Source organism: Drosophila miranda (assembly GCF_003369915.1).
Source record: "Drosophila miranda strain MSH22 chromosome Y unlocalized genomic scaffold, D.miranda_PacBio2.1 Contig_Y2_pilon, whole genome shotgun sequence".
Taxonomy (NCBI): Eukaryota; Metazoa; Arthropoda; class Insecta; order Diptera; family Drosophilidae; genus Drosophila; species Drosophila miranda.
Genome location: NW_022881614.1, coordinates 22,931,003 through 22,948,688, shown reverse-complemented (window position 1 = coordinate 22,948,688; position 17,686 = coordinate 22,931,003). Strand labels below are relative to the sequence as shown.

General features: G+C 45.0%; 1 protein-coding gene and 1 pseudogene across 4 annotated transcripts in view; one reads left to right on the top strand and one right to left on the bottom strand.

The window, feature by feature from the left end:
• The window catches only part of LOC117192486 (uncharacterized protein DDB_G0271670-like), a 57,394-nt gene extending 42,183 nt beyond the window's left edge, over window positions 1-15,211 (bottom strand). For 3 of the 4 annotated variants that reach the window (XM_033397185.1, XM_033397186.1, XM_033397189.1), the window contains exons 1-6: window positions 14,916-15,000; window positions 2,095-2,514; window positions 1,667-1,861; window positions 1,462-1,604; window positions 1,193-1,276; window positions 1,056-1,116 (exon numbers count right to left, since the gene is read on the bottom strand). In XM_033397185.1, coding sequence (XP_033253076.1) covers window positions 1,056-1,116; window positions 1,193-1,276; window positions 1,462-1,604; window positions 1,667-1,861; window positions 2,095-2,211 — 600 coding nt within the window. In that variant the 5' untranslated portion in view covers window positions 2,212-2,514; window positions 14,916-15,000. Of the gene's footprint in view, window positions 1-1,055; window positions 1,117-1,192; window positions 1,277-1,461; window positions 1,605-1,666; window positions 1,862-2,094; window positions 2,515-14,915 lie in introns of all 4 variants that reach the window. The other variant, XM_033397187.1, reaches the window with a different exon arrangement.
• Window positions 15,212-15,452: 241 nt separating this feature from the next.
• On the top strand, window positions 15,453-16,031 carry LOC117192506 (annotated as a pseudogene).
• Window positions 16,032-17,686: the final 1,655 nt, after the last annotated feature.

The window sequence follows — 17,686 nt, the reverse complement described above, 5'->3', positions numbered from 1 at the left end:
GGGTACGTTAACTTGTATGTGTTTCAATAGTATGTGTATAGGTGTATCCGTGTTCCATGTAAAGTGTTTTCTTTTTGTGTGTTTGTGGCTGTGCGAATTGTTATTAACAAAGTGCAGTGTTGTAAAACGAACTAAAAAAAAACTTGTGACTTCCGGAAATAATAACGGAATCTCGACTCGTATGCGTTATACCAAAGACTATACAATACCAAGATGTTGCATGAGCGACCAAAAAGCTGTTCTATGGCGGGTCCTAACATTAGGACCCAAAAGGCACGTCGAGCGCGCGGGGTTTCAATTCCCTTTTCGCCTGTTCTTCGTCTCTACCGCGACCCCGCTGCCCATCGGTTTCGTCTGTTCACCAATGTCTTCACCAGCAACGAAATAATTCTGGACTCTCGAGCCTCAGCACCGTCGAAGCGGTGGTGCGGATCACCGATGTCTTTGGAGCGGCACAGTGGGAACTTTGACCGTCTCAGCTTGCTAAATTAGTTAGTGAATATGAGTTCAATAAATATTTGCACACTGAAAAAATGTTAAACTTTGAGTGCTTATATCTCCTAAACTAAAACTATCTTGAAAATTCGATTGGAAAATTCTCTATTAGATGCGTACATTAAATTTATCTAAAGCACTCATACAATTTTTTGACTATTTCGGCTGAGCCCCCACTGTGCCGCGCCAAAGACATCAGCGACCACGCTGCCCTACGGTTTCGGCACGCAGCATTGACGAAGCCGAGTAGCATTTCGGAGGCGAAGGTAGCGTAAAAGAGAATTGAAGTACTAGCCCCGCGCGCCCGTACCAAGAAGCGTCAAACGAAAATTGAAAAAGCATTTGTTTCTCATGCAACATCTTGGTATTGTATAGTCTTTGGTTATACATATACTCGTACATAGTTCAACACCATCCACAATGCATTAACCTCGGAGTATTCGCATTTAAACGGATTAACGGATAACGGATAATAAAAACACCGAGAGAATGAACAAAAATAAATATTGGGAATGTAGTAGGTACATATAACCAATTGAGTAATCAATCGGAACACTCACCACTCCATGATGATGACGATGCGCATGCGTAGTCACCGCGGGAACTTCCGTGCTTGGCTCACTGTTCCAAAGATAGAACATAAAATGACAGACACTCAGAAGAGGCACAGAAGACAGGGACTATCTGTATTACTTACATAGCATCCTCTCCCTCATCTTCATACTCGTAGTCATCATCGTCGGCTCCAGAACCCTCCGATTGACGTCGCCGGCGATGGGATCTAGAATTGAAAGGAGGATCGTCAGGGCAACATTCTTTCGGTGTGATTTATGCGCATATGTCATATCTCAATGAACATTAGTTATTTCTTCTTTGATTGATGCATTCCTAATATAAAATAGCTTTCTTAAGAGCTATTCCATTTAAACCGTCGTATTCTGTGGTTCGTTTGGTTCGTGCACCCACCTGGATTTTAATTCCTTGCGCCAAATAAACCACAGACCAAAGTTCTCCTCCGTTAGAGCACCAATAGTGCCATCCTTGACCTGGTGGGCAATCTGCTTGGCTATCGGTTCACCCATGACAAAGTAGCTTGGACCACAGCCGATCTGCGCAAAGAAAACAAAAGTCGTAGCAAACAAAAAGTGGAACCAGTAGTAGAAATACAAACCATGAAACTGGCAAAGAACTTGGCCAGCTTCGCCTGAACATGGGCTCGCTTGGTGGCCGTCAACTCGCTCCAGTCGTGCTTCTTCAACAGCAGCGAGAGCTCAATCTCGTTCTGCTGGTTCTGGCATCCCATCAGCTCTGTCACATAGGGATCCTGCTTGTAGGCGGGCACATCCTTTGGCTCAATGACAGGCACCTACAATACGGAAAGGGGGGACGACCATGACAAACTGTGCTCAAGCCATTATCGTGGCGGCGACAATCTAATCGAATCGGAGTCGCCGACTGCATAATTCAAATGAAAAGCGTCACGCATCATCCATCAAAGTTAGGCAGGCAAGGGACAGGCCAGATACACAGAGCTTCGTTCTACAGTGAACGCTTGTAAGAGTGCACTCTTGTTAATCTCTTCATAATCCCATTACTCACCTGAGAGTCGTTTACGTTAAAGTCCCGCTCCGCTTGCACCAGGGCGATGGCTAGTGTTGCCGCCAGCAGGAGTAGCAGGCGGTCTCCACTGACCGATAAGCACCGCGACAATCTCATATTTCGATTCGTTTGGCGATTGCCCAGATATGTGTATATGTATATGTGTGTGTGTAAAGAATGCAGTTTCGATTTCAATTCAGAGAAATATTATGTGGCAGTGGTGGTATTTGTTTCGATTTCTTTTGCTTTCAAATTTCGCTTTCGTTTCGGTGCACAAAAGTGGAAAGAAAGAGGAGAGTGTGCTGCTTGGCTTCGTTTACATCATCTTCATTAGCAGAGCAGTCGCAGTCGTCGTCGTCGTCGTCGTCGTCGTCGTTGTCGTCGTTGTCGTCATCATCATCGGCGTCCAATGATGATCATCTGCAAGTGGAATTTATGGGAGTTTATTAAACATATTTTATCGCTTTAAGAGGAGAGGGTGTGCTGTGCTGTGGTGCACTGCGCTGTGCCTATGCTAATTAAACGTTCACTTGGATCGCTGACCCATAAACCGAGCCCCAAACCCCAGCCCAAACTGAAGCACAATTTGTACCTTGAGCATTATTATTTATGTGTGTGGTGGCCACTCTCTCTCCCGCTTTCTCGTCCCTCTCTGTAATTAACATAAACAACTGTTAAGTGTTTTTTTGCTGTTGTTATTTTGTTGTTTTTCCTGTATTTGGAGGGAAAATTAACGCCCGATGAACAAGTAATTGGAGTAAGTAAGTAATTTGGTAATTGGAGAGACCCCCGGGACAGACTGAAAGACAGACGACAGCCAGACATTTTCCATGAAAATGGAAAGTTCGCTTTGGAAAATGCTTAATTAAAGAGATTTTATCATTGGGGGGCGGGGGAGTGAAATATGAGCAGACAATTGATGGCTGATTGATTATGAATATTTAATCATACTCCCATAATATGCCCGGTGGTTGAATCATTAGAGGGTATCATAACAATACATTTCCTAAAATTCCTAAAATTATCATTGAATATTTATTCCATATAAACTGGAATATGCATAGTCCCCAATTATCGCACAGAACAATGAAAACCACTATACTCTCCAAATATCGCATATATTTTGCATAAGAACAAGTATTTTTCTTTGATTTAATTGGGTCGCTCCTTCCACAATCTCTACCCCCGATCCACCGGCACGCACCCTTTTATGCTGCTGGAATTCCCATAAATTTGTTAATCCCTCATTGAGCATGCATCCCCAGCGCATCCCTAAGCTGTCGGCTTATCATCTGGATTCTATTTATAGATGCTTTCCATCGACCGAGCGAAGTACGGGGGGATGGGGACCCCTCTCCAAATAACTTTCAAATCATCATTCAGCAAACTCATTATCGCCCTCTACTCTCCACAGCGCAACATGTGTTGGACATGCCCGCTTCTGGAAGGATAGTTGGGGCGGGGGCGGTGTGTGCTGTGCTGGGGTGTGACACAAAAATGGGAACACAATTACACAAGTTGGCAGCATTCTTTATGAATGGGGTTAACATTTTAGCTCGGGGCAGTGGAAAGCCATTTAAAATGTGCATGGAAAACGTATAAAAACTGCGCGTGAAATGCCTTAATTGAAGCATTAAACGAGACAAGCTATAAATATGGCAATAATTAATACGGCATACATGCATTCCATGCATTGGAATGAACAGCGATAAATGATAGCAAACGATAGGAAACGGCATGGCCAACTCTTCCAGCACAAGAGAAGAGTTATTGGAATGCTAAAAAAACTTACACACATACTCGTTGTACGAGTAATGGAAAATAATAATTACTTATGCATATGCCGCAGCTAAAATATCATTTATTTGTTCTCTCTGTGTTTCTTGTTTGTTATACCCGATACTCAAAATGAGTATTGGGGTATATTAGATTTGTGGTAAAAGTGGATGTGTGTAACGTCCAGAAGGAATCGTTTCCGACCCCATAAAGTATATATATTCTTGATCAGCATCAATAGCCGAGTCGATTGAGCCCTGTCTGTCTGTCCGTCTGTCCGTCCGTCCGTCCGTCCGTCCCCTTCAGCGCCTAGTGCTCAAAGACTATAAGAGCTAGAGCAACGATGTTTTGGATCCAGACATCTGTGATATGTCACTGCTACAAAAATATTTCAAAACTTCGCCCCGCCCACTTCCGCCCCCACAAAGGACGAAAATCTGTGGCATCCACATTTTTAAAGATACGATAAAACCAAAAACGCAGAATCGTAGAGGATGACTATATGTTCTAGAGTGTAAAATCTCAACCAGATCGTATAATTATTATAGCCAGAATCAAGAAAACAATATCATTCTTTCTCGCTCTGTCTCTCTCTAACACACAGGTTTCATGGTCGGCTTTGCCAATTGCAAAATATGAGTTCAAGGATCTCAGAACCTATAAGATCCAGAGCAAACAAATTTGGTATCCACACTCCTGTGATATCGGACCTTGACCGTTTCGTGTCCAAATTTCGCCACACCCCTTCCGCCCCGCAAAGGACGAAAATCTGGGGCATCCACAAATCTCAGAGACTATTAAGGCTAGAGTAACCAAATTTGGTATCCGCACTTCTGTTAGATCTCACTATAAAACGTATATCTCAGAATTTCGCCCCACCCCCTTCCGCCCCCACAAAGGACGAAAATCTGTTGCATCCACAATATTGCACATTCGAGAAAACTAAAAACGCAGAATCATAGATAATGACCATATCTATCAGATTGCTGAATCTGGATCAGATCGGATCATTTTTGTAGCCAAAAGCAAGAAATCAATTTGCAGTGGCCATGCAGCGCCCGACGTCACGCTCAGACTGATTTTCTGTCTCTCTCGCACGCACTCTTTGTCGTGTGGTTCAATATTAGCGGCGTCTGCCGCAGGAGAGCCATACTGACTTAGTATCGGGTATAACTGTAGAGTTGCGGTGTACGCAGCAACTCACAGCGTTCCCCCTCGTTTTTGTCTGATTTCTAGTTAAATTTAATTGAAGAGTCCGCCCCGAAGAGAAGACCCGACTGGAATATCAAATGAGTGGGATGGGGAAGGGAGGGGAGGGAAGGGAAGGTGAAGGAGCAAAAAGTGTCAGGCGGCAATATGCCACCAATACATATTTGTCTCGCTCTCTCTCGCTCTCTGTCTATTGTGTGCGCGTGTGTGTGTGTGCAGATGAACTTAAAATGCAACGAAGCATGCCGAGGGCCATCAGTCGGTGTACCCCTTGCACGCAGCCCACCCCCTTCCCAACAGAAGCACAGCCTAGTAGCAGCCCTCCTCTATCCATCACCACCTCTCTTTTGCCACCTTACTCTTCCTAACCATCACCTCCCTGTCCCTGTCCCTCTCCCTCTCTGTCTTCTTAAACACCTCTCTGCTTTTCCTTCTCTCGCACGCTTGCTCTTCGGCATGAATGAGAATGAGGCCCAGGGGCTTAGTGTGTTTGTGTGTTGTGTGTTTGTGTGTTGTGTGTTTGTTGGTATGCAAATGAATTAGCATTGCGCCAAATGCAAAAAAAGAGATGGAAGAACAGTGACAAAGAGGGGAGGGAGCTGGAGTAGGAGTAGGAGTTGGACCAGAAATAGGCGTTGTAGTTGTAGTTGTGTCGTATTATGGCGAGTGGATATAGGAGACAGAGAAATGAGAGAACATAACTTAACAACAAGAATACAAAACAAGTTTCTCTGCTGCTTCTGCCGCTGCTGTTGCTGCTGGTGAATGCATCAACGGAGATAAGAGAGTCTACATAGAGGCGCCGCAGCCAGACACACACACACACAGCTAGAGCTGGAGCTGGATAACTGAAGCCTGGCTGTAAAGACTGCGGTGTGCATCGGGGATGGGTGTGGGGGTTGAGGGTCAGTTCATAAATTGAGTCCAGCACAAAAGCAAACTAATAAAGGTACAAGAACAATACAAAGACTAACAATGATGATGATGGTACTCGGGCTGATAATGATGTTGCGGATGGTGCTGTGGTGATGGCATCGCCCACGCTACGGTAGAACCGACTTTGGCCGTTGCGGGGGTCTGGATACCCTGGCAGAGGGTATGATACCTTTGACCAGATGTTGGGATGTATGCTTGATCAGAGCCAAACTTCAGTTTCATATGATTCTGGATAGCTGCATATATAAAATGTAAGACAGATACTGTAGAGCATCAAATGCCTCGCTATAGTCTCTATCGTTGTTGTTGATATTATTAATGTGATTGCAGAGGCCTACATTTAGACCCCCGCCACTCGGTGTGGCAGCAGTCTCTTCCCTCCATCTCCCTTGCTTCCCCTGGCAATTAATAACATCTCTCCCCATAAAAGCTCCACTCAGAGGTTGCCCTGTTCAATTAGCCTTGGTTAACACACACACAGTCACATGCACAAGACGTCTTCTTCTTCGTGATCGTTTACGTGAAACAAAAGATGTTGATTCTGGCCGCGGCCGCGGCACTTTCTTACAACGAAATTCTTTCATCGCGCTGCAGCGCAGAATGCAGCGACCGCATAAACGTGCACACACGTATACCCTCCCTCCCTATACGGTATACCCTCCCTCTCTCTGTCACAGAGATGCCCTTAAATGCATTCATTCTGGTGACCCAAACAAATTGCTCTTTTTGGCACTGACTTATAGCTTTTACCCAGCTTCAACGAGGGGTATACTGACTTTTAGAGTCGGCTTTGAGGGGGAAGGCGAAGGGAAGCTCTGAAAGCTTCCTGAAACGGACAATGTATATAGTAGACGCACATATCTATTCTAAATATGTACTTGACCCCACCACAGAGTCGGTAGTTTATTGGTACTCTTTGGTACTCACAAATAATCTCTTGAATTCCATAGTTAGAGTATTCTGTATTCGAATTTCTTCAAATATTATCATTTTCTGTGGAGCTTCTTTCACGTTGTAATTCGGTTTTCTTTAGAAACAATAAACGACAATTGTATCGTTCTTGTTCATCTTTCCAGCTTTTCCTTGCTTTCTTTCTCTCATAGTTCTTTCTCCCCCATCCAATAGGAACCCACAGGGATCCCCTCTTTGGGGGAGCTTTAATTAATTTGATTCGCCGCACTGGGCGCAATAACTCCAGCGATAACGACGACGACGGCCGACTTCCAATGGCCAGCATTGTGGGGCAGCTAATGGACTGTTTTCAGCTTGTATTTTGTTTACGATGCTGCCTGATTGAAATTGGTATACATACAGTGCGCACACACACTCCTCTATATAGAGTATGCTATATACACACATACATATTTATATGATAGTTTGACCCACAATCTTGTCGTTGTCGCTGAAAATATGTTTTGTGGCACGCATCGTCAATGGACTGGAACCGACGCAATGGCCACTGGCACTGGATTTTCAATCGGATCTCGAATAGTTTGGGCGAGGGAAAAACACACACACACACACACACAAAAGAAAAAACTCTATGGTTCGGGTACAGAGTGGAAAGCTGGCCATGCAATTACCAAAAATAGCCCAAAGTCTCTCCTCTCTCGCTTCTCCTCAATCATCGCCACGCATCAACTCTGAGGCAGGGCTGGGGTCTGGAATGGTATGGGCTGGGTATGGGTATGGGTTGGTCATAAAAGGCGTGCCGCTTTTGGTTTTTTCAAAAAATACAAAAGCAGAAAAGTTATTAAAAAGCAAGAAGAACTTTGATGAATTGAATTTGTCAGGGTATTACCAAAGACTATACAATACCAAGATGTCGCATGAGCGACGAAAAAGCTGTTCTATGGCGGGTCCTAACATTAGAACCCAAAAGGCACGAGGGAGCGCGCGGGGCTTCAATTCCCTTTTCGGCTGTACTTCGTCTCTACCGCGACCCCGCTGCCCATCGGTTTCGTCTGTTCGGCAACAGCACCGTCGAAGCGGTGGTCGCGGATCGCCGATGTCTTTGGAGCGGCACAGTGGGACCTTTGGCCGTCTCAGCTTGCTAAATTAGTTAGTTAGTCAATAAATATTTGCACACTGAAAAAATTTTAAACTTTGAGTGCTTATATCTCCTAAACTAAAACTATCTTGAAAATTCGATTGGAAAATTCTCTATTAGATGCGTACATTAAATTTATCTAAAGCACTCATACAATTTTTTGACTATTTCGGCTGAGTCCCCACTGTGCCGCGCCAAAGACATCGGCGATCCGCGACCACCGCTTCGACGGTGCTGTTGCCGAACAGACGAAACCGATGGGCACGGTTTCGGCACGCAGACAAGGCGTAACAATCCTTTTATAAAAATGTCTAATTTTCCGCCTGCAGACAGCATTTTTGGTCAAATTTGGCGCGAAAAATGTTGTGTTGCACTGGAGAACTATGAACAAAAACTGATTATATGCGATGATCATTTTTCTAGCGCATATATAGGGAAGAAAAAGTTGAAAAGCGAAGCTATTCCAACTTTGAACTGGAAAATAATTCTGTTGAATTTATTGAGCCCGAAATTGATGCAGATAGAGAAGTATCTATTTGCGAAAAATGTAAAAAAAATTCTAAGTCAAATAACTTTTATAAAAAGAAATGCAACAGGCTTCTTGCAGAAATAAAAAAGTTAAAAAAAGAACTTAAATCTATATATGGGCTATACGAGGAGGAAAAAAAAATGCGTCAAAAAAGCTAAAAATTATGGCTCAATAATACAACCAACGGCTTTTTGAAACAAAAAACCAAAACAGAACACCAAGATAAACCAAACGAGGTGGAACGTTGTGAGTTGCTGCGGACACCGCAACTCTACAGTTATACCCGATACTAAGTCAGTATGGCTCTCCTCCGGCAGACGCCGCTAATATTGAACCACACGACAAAGAGTGCGTGCGAGAGAGACAGAAAATCAGTCTGAGCGTGACGTCGGGCGCTGCGTAGCCACTGAAAATTGATTTCTTGCTTTTGGCTACAAAAATGATCCGATCTGATCCAGATTCAGCAATCTGATAGATATGGTCATTATCTATGATTCTGCGTTTTTAGTTTTCTCGAATGTGCAATATTGTGGATGCAACAGATTTTCGTCTTTTGTGGAGGCGGAAGGGGGTGGGGCGAAATTCTGAGATATACGTTTTATAGTGAGATCTAACAGAAGTGCGGATACCAAATTTGATTACTCTAGCCTTAATAGTCTCTGAGATTTGTGGATGCCCCAGATTTTCGTCCTTTGCGGGGGCGGAAGGGGGTGTGGCGAAATTTGGACACGAAACGGACAAGGTCCGATATCACAGGAGTGTGGATACCAAATTTGGTTGCTCTGGCTCTTATAGGTTCTGAGATCCTTGAACTCATATTTTGCAATTGACAAAACCGACCATGAAACCTGTGTGTTAGAGAGAGACAGAGCGAGAAAGAATGAAATTGTTTTCTTGATTCTGGCTATAAAAATTATACGATCTGGTTCAGATTTTGCACTGTAGATGATATGGTCATCCTCACCGATTCTGCGTTTTTGGTTTTATCGTATCTTTAAAAATGTGGATGCCACAGATTTTCGTCCTTTGTGGGGGCGGAAGTGGGCGGGGCGAAGTTTTGAAATATTTTTGTAGCAGTGACATATCACAGAAGTCTGGATCCAAAACATCGTTGCTCTAGCTCTTATAGTCTTTGAGCACTAGGCGCTGAAGGGGACGGACGGACGGACGGACGGACAGACGGACAGACGGACAGACAGACAGGGCTCAATCGACTCGGCTATTGATGCTGAATATATATACTTTATGGGGTCGGAAACGATTCCTTCTGGACGTTACACACATCCACTTTTACCACAAATCTAATATACCTCAATACTCATTTTGATTATCGGGTATAAAGATCGGACCATCCAAATTCAAGTCGAGCATCACTGTGCTGAGTCATTCCAGATGGCTTCCCGTCGTCAACGGTTCATATTTTGTTTTTGTATTCTTTCTCCCGAGACACACCGACTCGACGCTGACCGAGGCATTGACGAAGCCGAGTAGCATTTCGGAGGCGAAGGTAGCGTAAAAGAGAATTGAAGTACTAGCCCCGATCGCCCGTACCATGAAGCGTCAAACGAAAATTGAAAAAGCATTTGTTCCTCATGCGACATCTTGGTATTGTATAGTCTTTGGTTATACATATACTCGTACATAGTTCAACACCATCCACAATGCATTAACCTCGGAGTATTCGCATTTAAACGGATTAACGGATAACGGATAATAAAAACACCGAGAGAATGAACAAAAATAAATATTGGGAATGTAGTATTAGTATTTGGTATTACCGAACTCTAAGACAGTTGAGAGGTTAACTTGGTGCACCTTTAAGGTAGATAAAGTCTTTCAATATTTCCAAAGCCTCCACAAAATTTACATTGAGTTGCTGAAAAGATTTTCATCCGATTTCCCAACTATTTCAGAATGCATAATGATATCATTTGGGATCTTCTTTGGGCAACAGAACTGGGCTGGAGTTCAAACACAAGGAGAGCATTAAAATGGCTTTCACAGATAAAACTGCTCTACAAACGTCGCGACCAAACAAAAGATATGATAACAGTTGGCGGTGGGTCTTACAGTTAGTCAAATGATATGCATATCTGATAAGTGTGGTGCCGCCTGAGCAGCAGAAAAGAAGAAAGTTATTAAGGTAGCTGAGGTGTAACCCAATTTCCGGCCCATTGCCCAATGATCCATGGAAAGCGACCCAAAAAAGGTGTTAAGCTTGGGCAAAATCCCCGGCCAGTACGTGAGTGCAGGAAAATGCAGCATGGAGCACGCACATCGCGTTTCCAGCTGGAACAGTGCCCCCCACCCTCAAGAGCCAGCAGACCAACAGCTGGCGGCACAGATCTACCCATATCAGTAATTCCCCAGAGTAATTTACTGTAATTAGGGTATGACGATGATGGAGACCAATTTTGTGATATGCATAATTGAAGTGGGGCTGGCTGTAGGAGGAGAGAAGACCAGAGAAAAGACAACTGATTGAGTGATTGCAATCCGATTTCTAATTAAGACAAACCCATTTTGGTTAAATTGTAACTTAAATGTGAACAGAATCGAACCATTTGACTCGACTCGACTTGAACATGAGGATCTGGTATTTCTGCTGTAATTTGATTAGAAATCACGTGGCAATTATCGTTTAAATAGAAAGGAGAGACACAGGCTGCGCCAGAAAATCCAGCTGAACAGACGGTTTTCTGATTTTGGCATACACGCTACTTGGGTTTATCCCTATGGAAACTCATCCAACTGAAATTTCGTAATGAGACTCAATCCGTATTGTAGTATAACTTCAATACACATTCCGTTGGAGCGAATTGCTATCCTATATCTTTTAACTTGTGGAACCCACAGCGTATTCTTGGAAGCAATAAATGTCTTTTCAATGGACATTGCCCATGATGATCCTGAGGGACATTTGCACGAATACCGTATACACCCCTGCTGTAGTCTGGTACGATAAGAGTGGATAAGAGAGCGAGGAGCAGAAACTGCCAAAGCAATGTTGTTGCCACTGCGGGGGCATTGATCCAATACACTACACTACGCTACAAACGAAGCGATTGAGTTTGCGGAGTCACAAGAAAAATATTTTTGCGTGGGGCCAACGTCTGGGACTGGGCCCGGTGATGGCAGCGACTGGGGCAGGGGCAGGGGCACGGGTGGAGTAGAACAGGGCAGGGCAGAACAGCCGCCATATTGGCCAAATGGCGGCGGCGTTGGAGTTGCAGTTGGAGCTGCAGACGCAGACGCAGGCGCGAGACGCGATACGGCCATGTGCAAAGTTGGCGATCAAATGCGTTCCGAGATCTCTTTCTTGCATGCATAATGATTGCCGTCTGTTCCTGCTTTTGTCGTTGATATTTCGTAAAAACGTTGTGCAAGTGTGTGTTTCTGCTGTTACACCAGCAACAACAGTAAAGCCAAATGCTAAAAACAAACACAAAACGCAATACCAGCAACACACTCACAGACACACACTCACAAAGAAACATTCGAGCAGAGGCAGAGGCGTTGATGAAGACGACAGCTCTAGTACAAGAGCAAGCGAAACAACAGCACCAACAGCAAGAACAGTTGTTGCCGCTGCCGGCCCAGTACCTTCCAGTGCCGCTGAGTTGGACAGATGCCGCCATGATAGATATTCCTCCTTTGCCCCATGTATTTCTGTACTTTACGGGCCATGAAGAAGCAGTCCAAAAAGAGCAACAAAAAAGTGTAAGGGAATACTCCACGAATTTGTTATACACTCCTCATCCGATATTCAAGGCGATATCAACGTATACCCAAGATAAACCCTATCGATATCGGTAAAAAGAGTCATCAGAAAGAAAGAAAGAAAGAGAAATCATTGCGCGGCGGCAGAGGAAGAGGGTAAACACCATGAATCAACAGAATGAACTGACCGAACGTTATGGAGAGAAAGGGAGAGAGAGCGAGAGAGTGCGGGTTCAGCGAATTGGAATGTGGAAAGACCCACAAACTTCCAGATAACGAAAGACAAATGCGAAACAGACATTTCTTAAAATTTGAGACGCAGCTGGTGCTGGTCTGCACTTGACACGCATCCCAGGAAACCGTTCAACCGACCGACCGACCACCGACCAACCGACCACCCGCCCTATTGTTAGCCCAACAACAAATTGACGCAATCTGATTAAAAACGCATCAAAATAAAACTAAATATGAGAGAGGAAGTAGCAGTCGAGAAGAAGAAACCTATGCTAAATGGTCGTAAAAGTAATTTTTTTGAACACAAACACACACGAACCCAAAGCAGACGAAAAAGGGAGAATTTAAGGGTGCCCAGCGGAAGCAAATAAGAACGAGGGGGAACGTTGTGAGTTGCTGCGGACACCGCAACTCTACAGTTATACCCGATACTAACTCAGTATGGCTCTCCTCCGCAGACGCCGCTAATATTAAACGACACGATGATCTATGATTCTGCGTTTTTAGTTCTCTTGTATCCTCAATATTATGGATGCAACAGTTTTTCGTCCTTTGTGGGGGCGGAAGGGGGGTGGGGCGATACTTTGAGATATCCGTTTTATAGTGAGATCTAACAGGAGTGCGGATACTAAATTTGGTTACTCTAGCGTTAATAGTCTCTGAGATTTGTGGATGCCCCAGATTTTCGTCCTTTGCGGGGGCGGAAGGGGGTGTGGCGAAATTTTGACATAAAACGGTCAAGGTCCGATATCACAGGAGTGTGGATATTAAATTTGGTTGCTCTAGCTCTTATGGGTTCTGAGATCCTTGAACTCATCTTTTGCAATTGGCAAAACGACCATGAAACCTGTGTGTTAGAGAGAGACAGAGCGAGAAAGAATGAAATTATTTTCTTGATTCTGGCTATAATAATTATACGATCTGGTTCAGATATTGCACCCTGGAAGATATAGTCATCTTCTACGATTCTGCGTTTTAGTTTTCTCGTATCGTCGAAATTGTGGATGCCACAGATTTTCGCCCTTTGTGAGGGCGGAAGTGGGCGGGCCAAGTTTTGAAATATTCTTGTAGCAGTGACATATCACAGAAGTCTGGATCCAAAACATCGTTGCTCTAGCTTTTATAGTCTTTGAAGCACTAGGCGCTGAAGGTGACGGACGGACGGACGGACGGACAGACGGACAGACAGACATGGCTCAATCGACTCGGCTATTGATGCTGATCAAGAATATATATACTTTATGGGGTCGGAAACGATTCCTTCTGGACGTTATACACATCCACTTTTACCACAAATCTAATATACCCCAATACTCATTTTGAGTATCGGGTATAAAAAAGGCCAGGTCCCAGTTCCCAGTTCCAGGCACTCCACTCATAGGAGCGTCCCCCTTTTTGCGTACGCAGCATCCGCAAAAGAGTGCCAAAAACTGGAATGGTAATAGTCGGGATTTTAGTACAGTGGTCACTCGCTAAATTAAGTCAACCAAAGTTGCTAATTGAATGAAGTGCTAATACAGAGAAGCATACTCTGGAAAAACCAAAGCTTTCGGTATACCTTCCAGCAGCTGGTGGTCAGTGTTTGCGAGGACACACTGTGTCTGGTATTGGCACGGGCAAAATCAGTGCGGGCGGAAACTGAGTGCCGTCATCAAAACACACACGCACACACACACACACACTCTCGTCGCAGGCAAAGAGAGAAAGGAAGGGAGAGAGGCTGAAAAGACAGACACATGAAAGTCAGCAGAGAAAGAAGGGTGGGTAAGTGAAGTGACAGCTGCCCCAGCCGCACCGCATCCGCATGACCGGGAAAAACACTCTCCATTTGCAGGGGGCCTCCGCCGCCGCCGCCGCCACAATCATTTGTTAAGCCTCGTGGCCATGACTACTGGACTCTGGCTGACCGTGTCCTGGTCAGATTTTTAGAGTTTTCTCGCCCTCTCTTACGCATCCATACACGAACACAACACACACCCATCATCATCATCATCAACACCAGCAAATGGGAGAAAAAGAACAACAGTGCTGCTGCTGTTGCAGCCTCCTCCACCAACCATCACGCTTCGTGTTTCGAAATTCAATTTATGTATACTTTATGGTGCCGCATCGTAGTCGCCGCCAGCGTCGACGTCAACGTCAACTTCGGTGTTGCCGGCTCCCCAAGCGCTCTCCTCTCCGTGGAGCCAGTGAGGCGTAGAAAATTCGTAAGTTAAGGAAATCGATTTTTGTATTTTTCCTGTTTTGGCTCGATGCCTGACGCAGATATAGCTAATACAATGCACATTATGGATTTCTGGTTAATGGATCTCCCCACTCACACACTCACACACAGATACACGCACTCGAACATGGATGTGCACTCACCTCTCTTGTGCTATTTTGAATGCTCCGTTTTTCGGGGAAGTCGAGTCTGAGAGTCGCAAAGTGCACTCTACCATTCACTCGGGCCCCAGATTCCCTTAGCTCCACTGTCCTTCTACCAAAATTGCGTCCAAAGAGCGACACACATACATCGGCCTGACTGTGCGGCAGTGTCTTGTGTGTGTGTGTGTGTTTACTGCTTTTTGTTGGAATTTTCACTTGCAACTCTTTTTTTCACATTCACTGCTGAGATCTACTCGCTTTTTGCAGGCTTTATTTACGATAACGGCGCACAGACTATTTACTTAGCACTCTGGGCCTCACATGCTGCATGTTTTTCTTTGCTTTTCACTTTTTTCTGGTATAACAATAGAAAACATGGGAGACGAACCGAACGAACGGAGCAAAATTTACAGTTTGGCCGATTAGCTGAATGGAGTTGTGGTAACAGTGTGACTGTATTTTATATTGTCAGATGTTTGCCATCGTAATCAGTGCTGCCATGCCAACTTTCCGTAAGATCTAGCGAATGAACATCTGGCAGCGCTGTACAGCTGTTTTTTGAAAATTACTTAACTTCTTATTAAAATCTTTCATATTTTCCGCCATTTACCTCAAGTAGTTCAACTGTTTAAATAGAGGGACCTTAAGTGAGCTAAGTTAATTTTTATCTGTATATTTTGGTATATAAGATCTGCGCCGATTTTCTTCAAAAGTTCATAGCAAGTGGGGAAAAGTGATATACAAAATTACTTAACAAAAACATGCTGCAGGGATTGATTCAGAGGTGAAAATCAACGAAAATTCTTTTGTATGGAACATTAATAACTATTGTTATTTTAGAACCTGCCTGGTGGCATTCAACACGGCACAAACCATCCTAGTGCGCCAGAAGCATGCCTTCGACCGGACCGTGCTCAAGCCGAAGGTCCGCTGCCACTTCCCCAAGCCCCGCGAGGTGAATCGCATCAACGTCCACGCAACGTCCTCGCATGTCCACCCCAGAGGGACGTCGTGTACTGATGCGCAGGATACTGAAGGGCAGACACAATATCTCGCATTAGCCTCTATATCAATAAAGCTTTATTTGGATTTTTACTTTTCATAAAAGTACAGGTAGCTGGTTTAGCATTAATCTTTTTTCATGGAAGACGTGCGCGAATAGAACTGATTGATGCTCTTTGTCAGCCAGCCGGCGTCGTCCTGCTGAAAGACGAACGGCATGTTGCTGCCGAGCTGCGGCCCAGGCCCGTGAAGAACTTTTGCGAAGGCTGATGTCTCCACAGGATATAAGGCAATTCACTTGGCACGTTCGCTCCAGAGGAATGGCCGGCACGAATACAGCTTCTCTTTCTCAAAGTCAATGGCACGGACGACATGACGGGGAATACGCGAAATGATCAGTGAAATAATCAACTGAAATGGTTGAACTCTGCTTACCTATGCCCAGGCACACGGCAGATCCTGAGCTTCCAGATGGGCCAAGTAAACACATTGGCTTCCATTCCAGCGATAATGCTACTCTTATCAAGGTCTTCCTCTGTGGAATGGACGACTTGAATATTCACAAAAGATGAGCTGAGGGGCTCGCAGTCAGTCAGGTGCTTGGCACTGCCCCTCAGGCAGGAGCTGAGGCGGACCAAAGATTGGCGAATCTCATATCCCTGGGACTCATTCGCAGACTCCCTGCTGTCTAGGTGGACAACACTGGGCAGCCTGTGAGCGTGTACTTATGGTTTTTACCCTCAACCATGAACGCCGTATTTTTGTAGAACATAGGGACCTTTGACTTTGAAAGGGTCGACCAGTCGAGTAGCGACTTAAAGTTGTTCATGGGTAAAGTACTCGAGATCTGCACCACATCCGTCGCTTGATGTAGTCCACCAGCAGAGCCATCAGCTCGAGGCAAATCCCCTGTTGTAGCCCATCGTGTTGATCAGAAAGGCATGTTGGCATACTCGGGATTATTTTGGATGTGGCTCATCAGCTGGACCACCGCCGCCTCAATACTGCTCGTGGCACATGACGATGTTTGTGTCGCCCACGACGTGAGCCGATCCGGCTGCTTGTTCAGTAGGAATCCTGGCCCCAGAAGCGCTCTTCAATGACAGTGCAGGAGACAGTTTGCTGCAAAAGATCTTCCGGCTGGCCAGTGTCCAAATCAATGAACAGTAGGCGTGGGAAAAGCGTTCAAATGCCCGATTGAGCAGATATCGCAGCAGGGTGGACTTGCCGACACCCTTCCCACCGGTTACCATCAGACGGCTCGTCTTCTGAATCTTCAGCTTTGTCCACTCATAAGGTACTTGAAGGTGCGTTTTCTGTCCCGAGCTCTGGATGTAGCAGTTGAGCAGCATCTCGCTTTGCGAGTGCGGCACATTAGCCCATTCACCTGGGGAACAAAATCTGGCTCATGTACTGCTTTAAAGTTTCGCAGCAATGTTCTGGTCCTTGGTGTTCCTCTGCAAGAGCACAAGGGCATCATCCTGACTATTGAAGCACCCCTGAAGGTTGTCCAATTGTGCGCACGTAAAGTTCTCAGACAATTTGTCCCATTCAACCTTCTCTTGCATTGGTTTCGCACGCTTTTTCGGAGAAATGCTCACCCAATTGATGCCCTGGGGGAGTAGATGGTCAAGTTTTGACGTTTTTGGCTCTGAAGCCGTTCACTGTGATCTGACCAGCCAACAGGGTCAACACGACAGTGCCATAGAGCTCTATGTCACCTTTGATCACGGCCAGCACATCGTTGCACGTCAGGCTATTCTCAAAGA